Here is an 18,106-nt window from a genome sequence, read left to right on the forward strand (position 1 = left end):
TGATGCACTACGTTATAAAGATTGTTTCTTTGCTTGGACTCTAAACCCTGGAATGATGCAACAACTCCTGAATCCACAAAGGTTATTGTATTGTGTTATTACCTCATTATTTAGCGCTCACCTCTGAATGAGCCCCTACATACAAAGCCTGGAAAGAGATATCCATGGTAGGTCGTGATGTGGGTTCGTGTCAGAGGGAACTACATAGCAACATCCAATGCTTGTGCTCTCAGTACATTACATGTGTTAAAAGATTACAAAACCAAGTTAAATTTTTCACTGTTGGATCATGAGTGGAATGCCATAGCATACATAAAAGTGAGTAGGCAACAAGCAATGTAATAACTGCAATATCTGTAGCGAATGTGAATATCTCAGGACAGAGCTGAGCAAATGTTATGGTTTTCCGAAGGTACTGCTTGGAAAAGCTTGAACAGTGGGCGAGCTTAATGTAATCTGTATAAAAGCAAGATCTCATTATACTTGAATTCTGGCACACTTCATTGACTCCAGTAGACAATTACTATTTTGACAAAATAGTTTTTGCTAGCTGGAAGTTTAAACAGATTTTCACCAAGTAGTAAACAATTTACACAATCCACAATCCGAGATACTTTTGAGGGCAAATAAATGCGGCTGGTGAAAAAGCATTGATTGCATAGATCCAATTAATATATATATGGCTTATGCTATCCCGATAGAACTGGTCATTTGACTCTTACATTCCAAATAGGAATAGGTTTGTGTACCCTTAAGGTTACAGATTTGAATCCAAGCGTTTCCACTCAGCCTTTTATCCTTCTAAGGTTCATAAAATCAGTACCATTGATTTGGGTAATAATTGAAGTCTATTTTCTGCACCTATAACAGTAAAAATGCGCAATTGCGGTATAGAAGTGTAGTTAATGTTATCAGTGTTTATACAATGCAGTAGCCAGTTTAATAAATACTCCTTTGTCCGTGGGACTTCAGGGCTGTCATTCTGGAATGAGACTTTGGGAAAATATTTGGATTTCGAGTTATTTCCTGATGGTTGACAGGATGGCTTCTTTGCATGATAGCTACCTATTTGAGCTTCACAAATTGTGCATAGTTTCTCATGTACCTTCCTTCACTCCCTCATACAGTTGCGTGCACAAATATGTGAAGCTTGTGTAGGCCTTTGTGCACGTGGAAACTCTTAAAGACGTGTTGTGTTGTAGTCCAGGTTCTTAGTCCTTATGAACCATTCATGCCTTCAAATGTAATGCCGGAAGTAGAATGGAAAATGGCACGAAACAAGATGAAGCCCGCCCTTATCCCTTGACTAGTAGGCTCGCCGCCACGTTTATTGCCTGTCTTATGTTAGTAGCGGGCCGGACATATGTAGTGGTAGATTGCACCTCTCTTAATCTCCTCATGTTTTGATAACAGGTGCGTGGGGTTGTAATTGAACTTTCTAAGATAGCTGTAATATATGGCTCAGTTGTAATCTTTGAATGTGACCAATTGTGGTCGGTAATATAACCGTGCGTTGTGCCATCTAAGCCCAGCAACAGCCTGAACACCCTCCTGCTGTCTGTTTAGTTAAGTTAGTTAAGGCCCAGTGCTTCACCCTTTGACACGCCTTACTATAACCCATTATATTTTAAAACAATGGGGTCATGGAGCAGGTGGGAAAGCAGTGGCTTTTCAGGCCATTTAAATCGTCTCTATTTCTATTTACGGAGTGCACAAACACCACTAGTGCAGCTACCCTCTGTCTCCAGTAGTCACTTTTGCTAGGTATCTGGGGCATATGATTTGAAACATTAATTCATCCTGCTCATCCATTTTGTTGCATGTCTCCCCAGCAAACGTCTGAAACACAGTGACCTCTTGTAGTGATTTTTCGAACAGCTACATGTTTTGCAGTGGGTGCTATGTAATTAATTGTCATTGTTATTTTATTTCCCGCCAAATCAATTGCACTTCAGCTTTTCAAAGTTCCTTGAATCACAGTGTCGAGGTCTCTTTGAGTTCTGCATTCATGTGAAATGGACTACCATACAGACATATTTTTTGGATGTTCTCCTGTGGCCCGATTCATACAGCATTTTGCAAACCGAAGCGCAAGTAATTCCACATAATTTTCACTTTGCACATTGAAATTATTAATTATGAATCACTGAATCAGAGCTGCTGAACTTTTGCACGTGCAAATTGTATTTGTGAATGTGGAAATTCTGCCAGTATGGTGGAATTCTTTTAATTGCTAACTTAGTTCAATGGTGAGTTTGTAGAGAGACCAAGATAGGTCTTTTTTTGTAGAACTTGATTAATACCAACAAAAGGATAGAACGTTGCAAAACGTTTTTTTGTTTTTTTTAACGTTTTTCAGTTTGCCACTTACATATGACGATTGTTGCTATCTGTCACTAATATCCTTATATTATAAGAAAAGATTTAATCTTGCAGAAAAAATTGGCATGTTTGCATTGTGCATGAAAAGGCTTTGTCAAAGTAATTTGGCAGAGAAATTCTGAAGGAATGTTCCAGCTTAGTTGGGTTCAATTACAGTGAAAGTAAGTTGATTTTTAGTGCATTAAGGAGACCCCTTAATGCACTGAAAATCAACTTACAAAGCGCACTCAGTTGAAGATACACTAGCCATGCTCGTTGTGGAGTCCTTACTTAGCCAAGAACTCTACTCAACAACAGTAGGATAACACAGACTGGAATGAACCATTTACTGCTGAAAGAGTGGGAATGGTGTCTGCATTGTTTAAGATGGCTTTGCGGGCTTTGGAAAAGACTGCATGTTCCGTAGGGACCTGATCTTCTGCGCTAGTGTGTGCCATTGAAGTGCTGCAATCCTAATGTGGAAGACTGGAGACTTCAGCATGTACGGAAACTGGATTGGATCCAGGTCGAGGTAGCAATGGCTGTGACCATAAGCAGATGGAAAGAAACACAATGTTGTGTACACCACAGGTGGCTATTTCTGAACCTTTTAGAGCTCCCTTTGGCTCTTGTAAGCCTGATGTCAACTTCACAATTTATAATGCTTTTCTTGGCAGGCTTTACCTAATAAAGAAATGCATAGAACACTTCTGTGTTTGGACAGCATTGCTCTCTTTGAGCTCCAGAAGGAAGCTGCTGCTGCTGAGTTTGTCGTCTTTTACCTTATGATTCCTGGTGGTGGATGAACACCCGAACCGCAGAACTGACCCTTGCAACCGCACTTTGATTTACATTTCAGCGATTCACTTATTCACTTCATCTGGTTTTCTGTTCTCTCCCGCACTTTATTTTGAAGTGGACCCTCTGGGAGTTCATGTGAGACTATATAGACTGCTGTTTTTTTTAGTTAAATTTTCTGCAGAGCACCTGCACCACAATCACATGCAATTTTGACTGAAAACAGCTGACCCAGAGTGATAAATGCATAGGTGAGGATAACACGAAGAAATAAGAAATAATATCACATAGTAATTTGCATATGACTTATGATAGGAGAGGAGTTCATTAGTTCAGGTGGAATTCCATTGTTTCACCAGTAATTCTCAGCTGTATCTCACTTCTAAGTGCCAGCAGGAGCATGCTATGTGTTTCATGGACCATGTTTAGTGCAGTGTGCTAGATAGGGCATGTTGTGATAAACAAAAAGCCACCTTGTGCAATGTGATTTTTGTCTCTACTAATTTCCACTTATGCTAAGGTTCTTTAGTGGCTGGCAATTCAGGACCAGAGTACCAAGTTAAGATAGAGATAAATGGAGTCCTGGGTTAATACACACAATGTTTGTAAAAAAAAACTTATATAAAAGTTTCAAGTATTACGTGAAATTCACTTTACTCTTTTCTTGCATAAAACTGAACTTGGTTGTTCCCTTGAGTGCAAAAGTCACACGAGTTACAAACAACAGATTAATTTGAGTAGAAAATGTCTTGAAGACATGACACACATCAGCTTCAGTTCTTCAAGACAAGTTCTACTTGAACCAGTCTCCCATGCAAGGTTACTCTTAAGAGCTAAAAAGAAAATATTTCACTCGCTTAAAATCCTAATACAATGATTTCAAAACGCTCCATGTATTTATATAACTTGGAACAGGCTTGACCACTGCCTGATTCTTCCAGATCAGTAGTTCACATATTATTCTAGCTGCATTCACAGTTCAGTCCCTGAGAAGGTCTCTCCCCTCTCTTGTAGAGCGTACATTCTCTGTGAGTCCGATAGGTTCTTCCTCCCCCCAGCGCTTTTTGGGCATCAGTATTATATGGAGATTACTTTGCTCGACCAGCCTGATGTAAATGGTCAACCTCCACACACTAGGAAAAAGTCATTGTTTCCTAGATGTATTAACACACTGCTCACTGCATCCAGTGAGTTTTGACTACCCTATAATCTCAAACTGTATTGAGGTTTCTCCATTTATGAAACATGTATTAATTTGGGGTAGTTTTAAGCCCTTGCTGCTTCTCCTCATCCATCTTGGAAATCAGTTATCTCTAGGGCTGTAGGAACTTCCTCTCTTAAGGGTTAGCTTACCAAATAGCTGCAGCTCAATTTCTGTGTGAAACTTTCTTCCCAAAGTGTGAGTACTTGAGAAGGGATGGTCAAGCCTTAGGTGTTACTTTACGCTGGTATTAGGGTGCTCTTCAGGGTGCACTTGAGTCATACTTCACCCTTCAATTTTCCATCTTACCAGACACCAGTCTGCAATCCTTGGCTCCCTTAAGGTGGTGGATATTAGAAGGCTAATGGCAGCTCACCAAGTAGTCTGCCTCTGAAGCCCGTCGCTCACCACCAGTGATTCAGTATCCAAAGGGAGGGGGGGCTCTGCTGGGTCAGACATTACTTCATGATCTTGAAAATCCCCTGCATGATAATCATGAGATGATAACCTGGAAGTGTTTTATTCTAAAGATAAAAAATCTAATCTGGGCTCCTTTTTTCTGCTTTGACACACACGTTATTTGCTGATCTCCCAAGTAAGCAGTCCTTGGGAGATAGGAGCACTCTTGTAGATGGATTTTGGTGTTACCATGTATAAATCCCTTGGATTAAACTGTGAGGGAACATACACTGCACTATCCACAAATGTAGTGGCCAACCAGCAGTGGTAGACCTCACAGATTGACAATATAGCATGGCAGACTACTTAGTTCTCTAAAGTCATTCTGCCTCTGAGGTCCGTCACACGCCACCAGTGATTCAGTATACAAAGGGTGGGAGGCTGTGCTGGGTCGGGCATTACTCATTGATCTTGAAAGCAGACTGCTTAGTTCTTTAAAAAAAATATCCTCCTTTAGCAAGTAATCTCAGTCATAGTCACACCCAGCAGTGGAGGAAACATCGCTGCATTACTCAACAAAGAAGAACTCAAATAATTTTTTCACCTGGACAAAATGAACTCCGGCCTCAACCAAATGAAAAATTGGATGCCATTTCTATAATAATGTCTGTTATACTCGTAATACTTGCAACAAAGCTGTACTCTAACATTCTCAAGCTACTCATAAGTAGCTTTCCTGTGTGTAGCCCAGCCTTCAATACTGAAATGTTTATATTTAAAATTAACATGTCAACTTGTCTGATGTGGTCAGTATTACAATTCAAATAATATTCATGACTCTGGAAGATTTTCATCAACATAAGTAGTTTTTACTACAAAAAAGATTGGGGACCCCTCTTTTATTCCTTTTTCCCTTAATCACACTCCTGTCACGGCTGTCTCATCTGACCACGGCATCCTCCAGCACTCTAGTTGGTCACCATACTTGCTGGCCAATTCCATAGCATGATTCATGGTCAACCTCACCTCAGTAATTTGTCCCTCATTTATTTTTCCACATGGATACCCATCACTGTAATTTAAATTGTGATATACACATATTGCATAATTTGCACATAAGTAGCACAACTCCCTGAGCAGGAGCACATTTTATCTGCCTCAGCGAAATTCTGTGTATTTATTGCCTATTTGTATTTGTTTAATTCATCTCTTAAAATTTTTTTTGTTTATAAAATACTTCTCTATCATACAGTGTTAGAGCTTGGGTTTTTGGTTGTCAGAGTATGCACCCTGTACAAGCAGGAATCACCACTTCAGTCAGGGTAAGCTACATGCAAACTTAAATATAACCTGTGCTGACCCTCTTGTAGCTTGGCACCGAGCGGTCAGGCTTATCTAAAGAGGCAATGTGTAAAGTATTTATGCAACACACACTCACAATAATACAATAAAAACACCACAAAATACTGCACACAGGGTTAAAAAAATAGATTCGATTTTTATGAGTAAAACAGGACCAAAACGACAAAAATCCAATTAGTAGAATTCAATTTATGAATTAAAAAACAAAAAAATCTAAAAGTAGTTCTTAGAAGTCAGTAGTGCTAAGAGGTTACTTGAGGTCGCGCTAGACTGGGATACATCCAAAGTTCAGGTCGCCCGTGATGGCTTGCAGGCTGGCTACAGGACCACACAGGGCCTGTTAAATAAGTACGTTGTGTTTGAGGATTGTGTTGACATCATTGAGGTGATGCGAATGCGATGTGTCAGTTCTGATCCGCACAGCCAGAAGATGCATCGTCGTCGAGCTCAACAGTCGTCGATAAGAAATCCGTGAGGTGCAGCGTCAAACCCTTTCTGATAAAGGAGATCTCTTGTTGTCAAACCATGCAGTTGGTGATGTGGAGGCGATGCGTCGGCGCTGGTGGTAGCCAGCAATGTGAAGTCCTCAGCCATGATGCGTTGGCATTGAGGAGGGATGGAGCAATCCCAGATGGCGCTGTGCATCGGTTTTTGCAGAGAAACATCTTCAAAACCTATTTTTAAAGCCCAGGGCTGCATGGACACCTCTTGGCAGGTCAGGACTCATCAGAGTCCAGCAGCTGAAGCAGGGTTGAAGGAAGTCTTTGATGGCCTGAGACTTCAAACCAAGAGGCAAGCCAGCAAGCTCTTGAAGTCACTTTCCGTTCAAGTGAGATGGGTCCAGTCCTTGTCCTCAGCAGGGCAGAGATCAGTTAAGTAGAAAGCAGTCCTTCTAGGGAAGTAGTCAAGCAGAGTACCAATCCTTGTAGCACAGCAGACCTTGCTCTTGGCAGAGTTCTTCACGGGTCCAATAGTATACTGATTTGGTAGGATCAGAGGTCCAGTACTAATGCCCAGTTGAGCCTTTGAAGTGGGGTGACTTCAAAGATGGGTCTTTGAAGTGCACAGAGGCCATTTCTTCCTAGCCCTGTCTCCGGACTGTCAGTAGTGGGTAATCAGCCCTTTGTGTAGGGACAGTCACTCCCTATTCAGGTGTAAGTGTCAGCTCCCGCACCCTCTTCCTGCTCAGGAAGAGCTATCAGAATACAGATGGGTTCACTGTCACACCTACCCTTTCTGTGTTTGTGGCTGTGTGAAGGGAATGCACAAAGTGTAGCTGTCACTCATCCTAGATGTGTATTGGAGACAGGCTGCAAGGCACACAGAGCCCAGCCGTGTATTGGAGACAGGCTGCAAGGCACATAGAGCAATAGCAGCAGCAAAATGCCCACTTTCTCAAAGTGGTATTTCTAAAATAGTAATGTTAAATCCAACTTTACCATAATAGAGCATGTATCATTACCATTCCAAATATGTGAAAAATGATTCAGCTAATCATTTCTAACCTGGAATTACAGCTTAAAATTGTATGAAGGAATTCCCAATGCTAGCCTATGAAAGGAGTAGGCCTCATTGTAGTGAAAAATTAATTTGGCTATTTTTCTCTACCAGGACATGTAAAACTTTAAAGTATATGTTGTGCCTTTTCCTTACACAGCACCCTGCCCAGAAGGCTACCTATGATCTGCCTTAGGGGTGATGTATGTGTAATAAAAGGGAAGTTTAAGGCTTGACAAGTAGTTTTAAATGCCAAGTCGAAGTAGCAATCAACTGTACACACAGACCATGCAGTTGAGGGCCTGAGGCAGGATTGTAAGGATACATGTTTGGGTGACACAACCAGTACTGCAGGCCCACTAGTAGCATTTAGTTTACAGACCCTGGGTATATGATATAACATTTTACAAGGGACTTACAAGTAAAATAAATATGCCAATTGTGTATACGTCAATGTTACCATGTATTGGGGAGAAGCACATGCACTTTAGCACTGGTCAGCAGTGGTAAAGTCCTCAGAGTCCTAAGGCCAACAAAAATATACAGCAAAAAGTGGAGGTGGCCAGGCACAAACGTTTGGGGGAAGACCGCCCTAAGGATGACAGGTCTAACATACAGTATTACTGTTACTACAGGGACCAGTGTGATGTGGAATTATCAGATACTCCGGGTTGCTAATGAATCCTGGGTCTCCATTGTGGTCTAAAACATAATTTGCGTAATTTTGGTCATCCCCTTTATGATGCATTTGATGGGGTGAATGACAGTTCTCTGCTTTCAGTGAATAAATTAGTAATGTGTTCATACAGAATGACATATCATGAGAAGAAAGACCAGATGAACAAAAAAGGCCTCTTTTTCTAGCAACCACACCAGTCTGTACAATTAATACTTTAGCTAACAAAGGCAAGTTAACTCGTTTAGAAGCAAACTGATTTGTTCAAGGGGTCCAATGATGCACAGAGGAGTTCAACAGTTGGAAACTCCATTACTGGAATATATTTTTATATTTCTATTGCAATATTTGTATTATCGATTTGTATACGAGTGGCCCAGTATGCTAGCTAGCCAGATAACTGTATATCCTGACCGTTTTCTTCAGTTCACATCATTGTTCTATGTATCACATTAAAAGAAATTTGAGGAAAGTGTATGTCACTAAACCTGTGTATTTGTGATCTAGGAAATCCATCTGCAGTTGTTCAATCTCTGCCTTTTTCTGCATTTATGCTTTTAGATAGAGGAAAAACATTGGTTCAGAAAAAACCCACCATGTATCCTGATTGGAAGTCGGGCTTTGATGCCCATATTTATGAAGGGCGTGTAATTCAAATCGTCCTGATGAAGGCTGCAGAGGATCCTTTGTCAGACGTGACTGTTGGAGTGTCTCTCCTAGCAGAACGCTGTAAGAAGGGCAACGGGAAAGCAGAGTTTTGGGTAAGAGTGACCTACTTGTTTTTCAGTTATAGATTAAGTTTCCTATCTAGTAGCTTGTCATTTTTCATCTTTCCCATCTATCTCCAGTTTGGATCCCACCCCATCTCTACTTTATAACATTCCTCTACTCCTATCCATCATTGTATCACAGTTCTCTTTCCTCATATGCATTATCCATGTGTTATCCTTTTCCATCTTTTCATCTTTCTACTAAGATGTTAAGCAATAGTAGATGCTAGGCTTCACTCAGTCGTATAGAATTGAACTCCTTAGCCTCTCCGACACCAGAATTTAATTATACTGTGACCAATGGTGACGGCACTTGATAACAGTGTCCATTGGCATGAAAGCATGGCCCAAAGGCAACGAGTTTTGCCTCTTGTTTCAAATCCCATTTCTGAGACTCCGAAAAGAAATTTAAAACTTTAGAGCAATATTGGAGACAGAACCGGGATACAGGTATTAAATAGGAGTACAGGAAGGTGATCAACATCTATCACTGTACCATTAGGAATGCTTAGGCAGACTTCTTTGTCAAGAAAATAGACAATCCTGCCAACTGAGCCAAAGAAGTATTTTTATTAGTGAAGTTTTCACTGATCCTGCAGCAAAGAACCCAGTGGCAGCTTTATCAGAATCTCGATATAATGACTTAGCCACTTTCTTTTTTAGGAAAATACATGACGTTTATTCTCCCTTCCCTAATCCAGAAAGGGCTGTCCCACTACATGAAGCAGTTATTCATTCCAAAGGCTTTACGCTCTCTCTGTCAGCTTTTCTACCTTTTGACAATGAGAACTTAGTGAGCCTCTTAGGAAAGTAAAATTGAGTTCTCCATTAGACCAGCCGCCACCTTATATTCTCAACCTCATGACAAAAACTATTCTCCCTTTCGTAAAGGAGCACTTGAACCTGTTTTCATTGAGTACAGTTGTACCTAAGCCCTGGAAACATATGGTAGTTAAGAAGCTACCCTTGGACACCTCACATTTGGATAACTGCATGGCTGATCTCCCTCCCTTCCCAAGAAAGGTGCTGGAGAAGCATGTAAACACTCAATTATGAGTTTTTAGAAAATAACCATTGGCTCCACTCCTCCCAGCCAGACTTCCAGTCTGGCCATAATACTCAAACAGCACTTTTAGGGGTAATGGAGGACCTTAATTGCACAATCCATGCAGCCTTCAACACGATTGACCATACTATCCTGTTGGAGAGATTATCTAATCTTGGGATGGAACATCAGGCTTTCAAGTGACTCTTGTCCTTACTCGGTGACTGAAGATTTTGAGTAAGGGATAACATTTTTATTCAGATCTTTTATCCTTTGCATATGGAGTTCCCCAAAGCTGATCACTTTGCTCCACATTGAATAATATTTATGTTCACCCTCTTGCAGACATTTCAGTCCTGTGGTCTTTCATTGGTGTCATATGCTGATGACGCCCAATTGATCATCTCACTAGCACTGTAACATCATTCTAAAATGGCGTGCCTTAAACCATGCCTCCTGACAGTGGCCATTTGGAAGGCCAACTGCTGTCTTAACCTGAATGGTGGGAAAACAGAGGTCATGATGCTAGGTAACAACCCTATTTGTTGGACATTGAACTGCTGGCGTGGTAGTTTTGAACCTCAGCCAAAGTCTAAATCTTTGGTCAGGAACGTAGGGACCTGAATGGATGACAAATTGTCTTGTGAAGTCCGTCAGAAAACTAGCATCAGGCTATTTTAACATCTTGCGAACCATCAAGAAGGTATTGGGAATTCTACTGATTACCTCCCAAAGAACTGTTGTTCGAGCCTTAGTGACCTTGCATTGGACTACAGTAATGCCCTTTACTTAGATACTTCTCAATCCACACTAAGAAAATTACAGGTTGTCCAAAACATGGCAGCATGCCTGGTTATGAGGGCATCTAAGCATCACTATACCTTTAAATTATTTGCCAAACTTCATCGGCTCCCTATCAAAAGAAGTGTTCTATTAAAAGTGCGGTGTATCACATATCATGTCTTCCACAACACAGGGCTGATCTTATTACTCCATCTTGTTCAGCCCTGTATGCCATTAAGATGTTTAAGATTCTCTAATGCACTGCATGCAGGATTCTGAAAATTCATAAAATGAGATTCAATGGTCTTTTATTTACCTGTCAGCCAAACTTTGGAATTCCCTTCCCATAAAGCTTTGCACTTCCTCTGATGAGCCCACTTTTAGGAAGTCTTTCAAGGCTTGGTTGTTCGAAAGAGACTGAGTTAGTAGATTGGAATCTAGTTCATCACTGTGCCCTCTGGTTCCGGGAAGCCCTATTTAGGTAGCTGTACGCTTTAGAAACACCAATAAATAGAAATGGAGATATCTGTCTCTTTCCCTGATGCTCATTTCTATCATGCTTCTGTGCCTCTGTCACTTTGGTCAAAAGTCAGAAGTTCAGCAACTTCCCTGATGATCCTAGGAGTGGAGGGGGAATGAGACCTGTTCCTTTTTTAGATATATTGACTTAGTAAAACCCTTCACCTTTAGTACTGAAGCACAAACATAACCACCCAAAACAAAACAAAATTAGTGGCAAGTATAATGATACGTACAAGATACTTTTTAAGTGACATTACTTATTTTTCCATTTTTTTTATAATCGTAATTTTCCCCAAAGCGCTTAAACGAGGTATGCTTACAAAGTGTAGATAAAACTGTAGCACCTGTTTGGTTAAGTCATACAGCAGGTAGTCAGCAAGTGTTCTCTCAGTAGGAATGTGAACAAAGATAACGAAGCAGTAGATGAAAAGGAAGTTGTTTCCTTGGATGAGGTGTACATGGTAGGCCTAAGGAGACACCAGCGATTGGCTTGGAACATAAGAGTGATCAAGAAGGGCAGATAAGCGCAGCCAATTATTGGTAACTTTTAAAGACAATATGTAGAAAACAATTGCATGCTGCAGATAAGATGTTACCCAGTGATACCAAAAGGAGAGGGTAGATGAGTATGGAAGAAGAGATAATGTATGCAGACATTCAGAATAAACAGTTATGGGACTGTAATGTATCAGGCAAGCCCGCCTATAAGGAAGAAAAATTATTGAAAGAGGTCAGCATTTGTAGTATGCGTTCCAAACATGCAAAATGGATTCATGTTTTTACAAGTGCCTGTGAACATGGGTCTCTGTAGAATTTTTTTTTTTGGGGTGTGAGGGAGGGGTAGGAGTAGCAGCTTGTTCCGGAATGTTTTGGTCAGGGACTGCAGCTGTATTAGTGCAGGCAGCGTAACACTATGGCAGGCGTAGCGTTTCGCTGCACTGTGAGCCTGAACACCAGGTTGTATGTAAATCCGGGGAGGGAATGGGGGGGTGGGGTAGTTGGACAAACACTGATTTTCCCCTGTCCACCTGTCCCTTCCCCCCAGAGGGATTCCCATGCCTGTGAACATAAGGTTAGAGAATTAAATACTATATTTGATCATGATATTCCGAGGAGTGAAGCATTCCTCCTAGATTATTCAAAAGAGGGGTACCTGCTTTACTCTCCCGTGGTATTTATAGCCAAACAAGTATAATAGGCTAGAGCACAGTGAATTCAAATAAAAACAACACAGATATCCCCTCATATACACATGCACAAAATCGTTATTTGGCATTTATAGTAACAACAATTTGACTTACAATAGGAATTCATATCACAAAGTGGTGGCTGCTTATTTTCTATGTACTTGCATTTTCCTTTAAGCACTTCATTAAAAAGCATAACATTGTGCTGAGCTGAATAACTATGCAAGTTTTGCTATGTAGCCACTTTTCCGCTTAGAGCAAATTCATGACTTGGAAAGCTGTGCTTGGACTATTTATTAATCCTTGGCAGCAACCCAAGGCACGCAGACGCCAGCCACGAAGAAGGCTAGGCCGGTGAAAGATGGCCTGCTTTGTCTTATGGGGCAGATCAATAGTTACGTGCTTTCCCATAGCAGAAATGGATGCAATTTTATAATTCCTTGTGTGTGCTGGTGTTCTCTACCTGACTCTTACATATTACCAGAAGTAGGTTTCTCATCTCTAGTTCTCAGAGAAGGTTATAGACCAAAACTTACATTTTGATTCAGTTTTATGCATTGGTCGACTTTGTTTCTTCAGAAAATTGGATTTCATTTTTCTCTCCCGCTCACAGTTCTTTGGAGACTGGTTTTCCATTTAAGGGGGCATACAAACAAACATCTACCGGTCAAGTGGTGGCCTTCTTTTAAAGATAGTGTCAGGCTGGAGTGGTAGTGTTGTTTTAACGGAAAATGTGCAACCAGTACAAGGTGTTGTTCTTTTCAGACATCAGAGACATGCACACACAGACGCGCAGCGATACATCTATGATGGACAGTCGTCACTCTACTGATCAGAGGGGTTTGAGAAGAGAACAAACTGCCATTCACTAAGTGGTATATTAAGATGGTCTTTCAAGGATCTGTTAGAGTAAGAATGGACCTTAACACAGCTGATACATTCTAACGATAGATAGTGCATATGCATTGTTAGGATTCCCCTCTGTCTTATCTCATTTGGAAGGAAATAAAAAATATACAACAATGGAAATAACTTGCATCATGTTAAGGTCCTTCCAGAGAAACAGATAGGTTTTATTATTAAACCTTGTGGGACGAGCCCTGTCCATTGTGGTACATTTATGAGTACTGTACAGCATGACCTTGTGGGACGAGCCCTGTCCATTGTGGTACATTTATGAGTACTGTACAGCATGACCTTGTGGGACGAGCCCTGTCCATTGTGGTACATTTATGAGTACTGTACAGCATGACCTTGTGGGACGAGCCCTGTCCATTGTGGTGCATTTATGAGTACTATGCAGCATGACCTTGTGGGACGAGCCCTGTCCATTGTGGTACATTTATGAGTACTGTACAGCATGTCAAGTGAGTATACTAGGATATCGACCTGCCCATGTTCGCATTTACCTTGTTTGCTCCATGATAGAAGCCGACCAGAGTAAGGTACATAACACCTGAAGATGGAACACAGCACAATATGGTACATCAACCTTAGTGAATAGAGAGGGCCCATCAGGAGAAGCAACAAGCGGGCCAGAAAGAGGAAAAGATTAACATGGAATAATTGGATGCTGCTTTATGTTTGTTATTTTGGGCTGATAATATAGCATAACGCAACCGGACAGGCTTAGAAAATTATTGAACCGTGTGAATGAATACACGATGAACTGTCTGCCATTATGAAATGTATCCTCCTCGGAAGCCTGCATGTCATGGTGCCCAATCGGCTACATGATCAGAACACTGACATAGGTCAAGAGTTACAGACAAGTGCTAGCTACAAAGACGTTCTTCTGTGAAGATGTGATTTCCATGCCTCAAAGACATGGCCAAATGCACCTTTGTCAATATGCACGTGAGACTGGAATGGCCACCTGTCTGATTTTGTCTGGAGAGGGATCAAGTCTGTGTCTGACATGCCACCAACTGACAGCAAGAAATCCCCTTAAAATGGAATTTACGCAGGATTAGAGCAAGGTATCATTATTTTGCTCTGCCCCAAATAGATGATATTCTCTGCATTTTTAGTACTCACTAAAAAGTAATCAAATTCACATGGTCAACCAAGCCTCACTGTACCGAAGGTACTGCCAGTTTCTGTGAGTCACATTTCCTGCAAACAGTCTGAGTGCTACAAACGTAGTCTTTAGCAGGCTTGGGTGAGTACAAGCAATATATGGCTCCTGTTTTCGTGTTTTGTAAGTTATCTACTGCCAGGCATGAAAGCATCCACTCAAAACAGCCTTGTCATCTAGTCAAGACAGGTTTTTTGCAGTAATTGTTGACAGTTTTTATTTTTATGCAAACTGCAAAAGTTTTTTTTTCCCATGCTTTTGTGAGCAAAAGCTCGCTTACCTTATCTTGGAGATAGCGATTATGGGCAGAAAGAGGCCCGAGCCATTTAGTTCTTGCCAGACTAGGCCGTTCAGGCTCCCTTGTGGGGCCAATATGAGTCTAAGGCAGAAATTTAAGTAAGTAGGAACAGTTCCTGGTCCAGGTCTGCTTGGTAAGAGTGAATTCAAGCCTTTTTTCAGCAGGTAACACTTTTTGGCAAGTGGAATACTGCTTTGTGGATTCTAATAATGATTTTGTCTAGCAGATTAGCCTCCTTGCTCAGGGTGATTTTGCCCCCATATGTTAGCATTGGTATTATCTTGGCCTTCATCACTTGAAGTAAAGGCTCTAAACCCGGACTCCACAATTTCTGAGATAGTCATCAAGCCAAACAGAAGGCTCTTGCCTTTGGTTTTCGAGGTGTTATTGTGGATATTGAAAGTGCCTTTGCTATCAAGATGGATGCCCAAGTATTTATACTCAGCGCTTTGTGAGAGCCAATCTCCATTTAAGTGCCACTTTCCCCATTCTGTGATCTGCTGTCTGTAGATGACAATCTTGGGTTTGGTGTTATTTATTTCAACGAAATTCTTACTGATATAATAGTGCAGGTCAGTGCTTAATTTCAGGTCAGTGCTTAATTTGTAAATAACAAGGTGCCGGTGCTCAAATCTCTCCTCTTAAACACGCGGCTGCCGCAAATAAATGTGCAAACACGGAATACTGAGGCAGCGTAATCCTGAAGCCACCTCGGGCCTCTTAATTCCATTTAAAGCCACTTCCTGCCCCTTCAGTTCACTCTGGCAGCTTTCTGCTTTCTCCCATTGTGACGCTTTTTCGTTTTTCTCTTCCTCCGTCTTTCCCATATGTGTCTTTTGCCCACAGCAAATGCTTGGGACAGAAGAATAAGCACCGGCCCTAAACAATAAGTGCCGGTGCTCTGCACCGGAAACAACAAGCACAAATTAAGCACTGGTGCAGGTTTGAAAGTGGTCGCTGTAGGCCAATTTTGGTGTGGCTTCACAGCACAAGGTCAGCCACATAAAGCAGGTGTGTCATGCTCTCAATTTTGGGGGATGGCAGTTGACGGCATCTAGGACCTCCGACAGATTAGCACTATATAGATTGAATAGGCACCAGCACGCATCCCTGCTTCAACCCAATGTTTGTGGGGATCTTCTGTGAGATACATGCGCTGTTCCCCAGCTTTACCGGCACCCATGTGTTTGAGTACAGCTGCTCGATAGCTCTCAGTATATTTGATGGAAGGCCCAAAGCCCCACAGTTTGCGCCACAAGGAATCTCTAGGGATCCAATCAAAAGTGGCTTTGAAATAGAAAAAGCACAGAGCCAATCCTAATTGCCTTGTTGCACATCAGGGCCATCGCCATTAAGTTTCTAGAGATGCTGCAATTATCTTCACAGCCACACTAGTTCCCGGGAATGATCTGCCCCTCATTTGCCCAGGCTTTTAAATTGTCAAGCAAAAGGCTTGCATATAGTTTGAGGTTGTTGTCTATGCGCCATAAAACGGTAATGGCTGGGCTCCTATTTTAATTCACCCTTTAAGATTGGTTGGATGATCGACCCTGGCCAGGATTCCGGAATCCTATTTGATGCCAGACAGCATGTGAGTAACTGAAGAGTGGACTGAGATTTGTCGGGCTGTGAATCTCAAATTTCCCAGCAAAAGAAGTTGTGAGCAGCAGGATAGAGGAGTGAGATTACCTGGATTGGGAATAGACTGTTTCCTTGAGAATCAGTACTGATTTGCATTAGTTGGGCCTCTGTCTAGAGAGGCATAATGGAGGAAAAATGATGGGTTGGTGCTTCCCCAGGCGATGGCTACTGGCTAGACTATTTGCAAGCATTCTTCCCATCACCTTTTGGGTGTTTTATTGCCAGTAGTATGCCCGGAAGGTGGAAATTGGCACCTACTACTGCCAGTGTTTGTGAGCTCAAAATAGTAATACATTTGCAGCCATTAAGGAGTACTTCTGTGTATGCACATTTACTACTTTTTTAGTAAGCTGGTCACCAAATATATTTAAGATCCCAATCTAGAAAATTAACAAGTTAACGCCTCTTAGTGAAATGAGGTCAACAAGAAAGACACAAATATAGCAGACTTGACAAAAGGCCCCCAGACCCATCTACTAAACCAAAAAAAAAAGAGTCGTGTTACACCCAAAACGCCCCGCTAAAACTACACCCCTGCCTGTCCCATAGGGGCCTGGAAACTCATGACTGCAGTCACAACAGCAGAATGGCCTCTAGTGCCCTCTCCAGGATCACTTATTTTAAATGTATTTTCACTGCATGCACTCTTCTTAGTCTCTGCTACAGGACTCCCTTGTGGTAGAGTTTTTAAAACAGTGTATCTGGGCAGTGCGTCACGTTTCTAGTCCCTTTTACAAATCATTTTATCAAGAGACTGATGGCCCGATGTACCTAGCTCATGTCACAAATAGGTGACACCACAAAGGGCTAGCCGAGCCAGAGCAGAACCATGTGTCTGGCTTGGCTCTAAGAGTCCTTGCCTGAGGCGATCCATGGAATTGTTGGGCATGTATATTAAACTGTAAAAATATGATGCACTTTTTTAAATATTTTGAAGACATTGTATCTCTTTAATATTTAGAAGAGTTTCACCTCAGTACATCATAATATATCACTGCACAGACAGACATTTATTAAAAGTGGTAGGTAATAGAAACGTTCATGTTTATGTAACACCTGTTCTGTAAGGCCTATTGCAGGAATGTCTTTTGGTCCAGTGGTCAAAAGTGGAGGGTCGCTGGGAAGATCTAGTGTTGGTAAAAACCAGTAGTAATCACTCTTTGCAGCTGTGTAACATTAACAACCTGCTGTATGGCAGGCCTTTCTCTGACACCAAGCCACAAGTATTGTTACCTGGGCGCCTCTCTCTGGCTGGGAGAAACATCTCAATCAAATGACAATAGATGGCGTCTGGTTCCCTCATCGCTAGTTGAGGCACATCAGCTACCTCGAGCTACTAACCATGTGTCTTACTCTCAAGATCTTCCTTCAAGTAATTTGGGGCAAAGTGGTCCTTATCAAGACAGACAACATGACCACTATGTATTACCTTGAGAAGCATCGCTTCACGCACTCTCCTCTGCTCTCAGCACTAATGCAGGAGACCTTG

General features: G+C 41.6%; 1 protein-coding gene across 4 annotated transcripts in view; it reads left to right on the plus strand.

The window, feature by feature from the left end:
- The window catches only part of PRKCD (protein kinase C delta), a 315,192-nt gene that overhangs the window by 183,922 nt on the left and 113,164 nt on the right, over positions 1-18,106 (plus strand). For all 4 annotated transcript variants that reach the window (XM_069206388.1, XM_069206389.1, XM_069206390.1 and 1 more), the window contains exon 5: positions 8,856-9,055. In XM_069206388.1, coding sequence (XP_069062489.1) covers positions 8,856-9,055 — 200 coding nt within the window. The remainder of the gene's footprint in view (positions 1-8,855; positions 9,056-18,106) is intronic.

Source organism: Pleurodeles waltl, chromosome 9 (genome assembly GCF_031143425.1).
Source record: "Pleurodeles waltl isolate 20211129_DDA chromosome 9, aPleWal1.hap1.20221129, whole genome shotgun sequence".
NCBI classification, from domain to species: Eukaryota; Metazoa; Chordata; class Amphibia; order Caudata; family Salamandridae; genus Pleurodeles; species Pleurodeles waltl.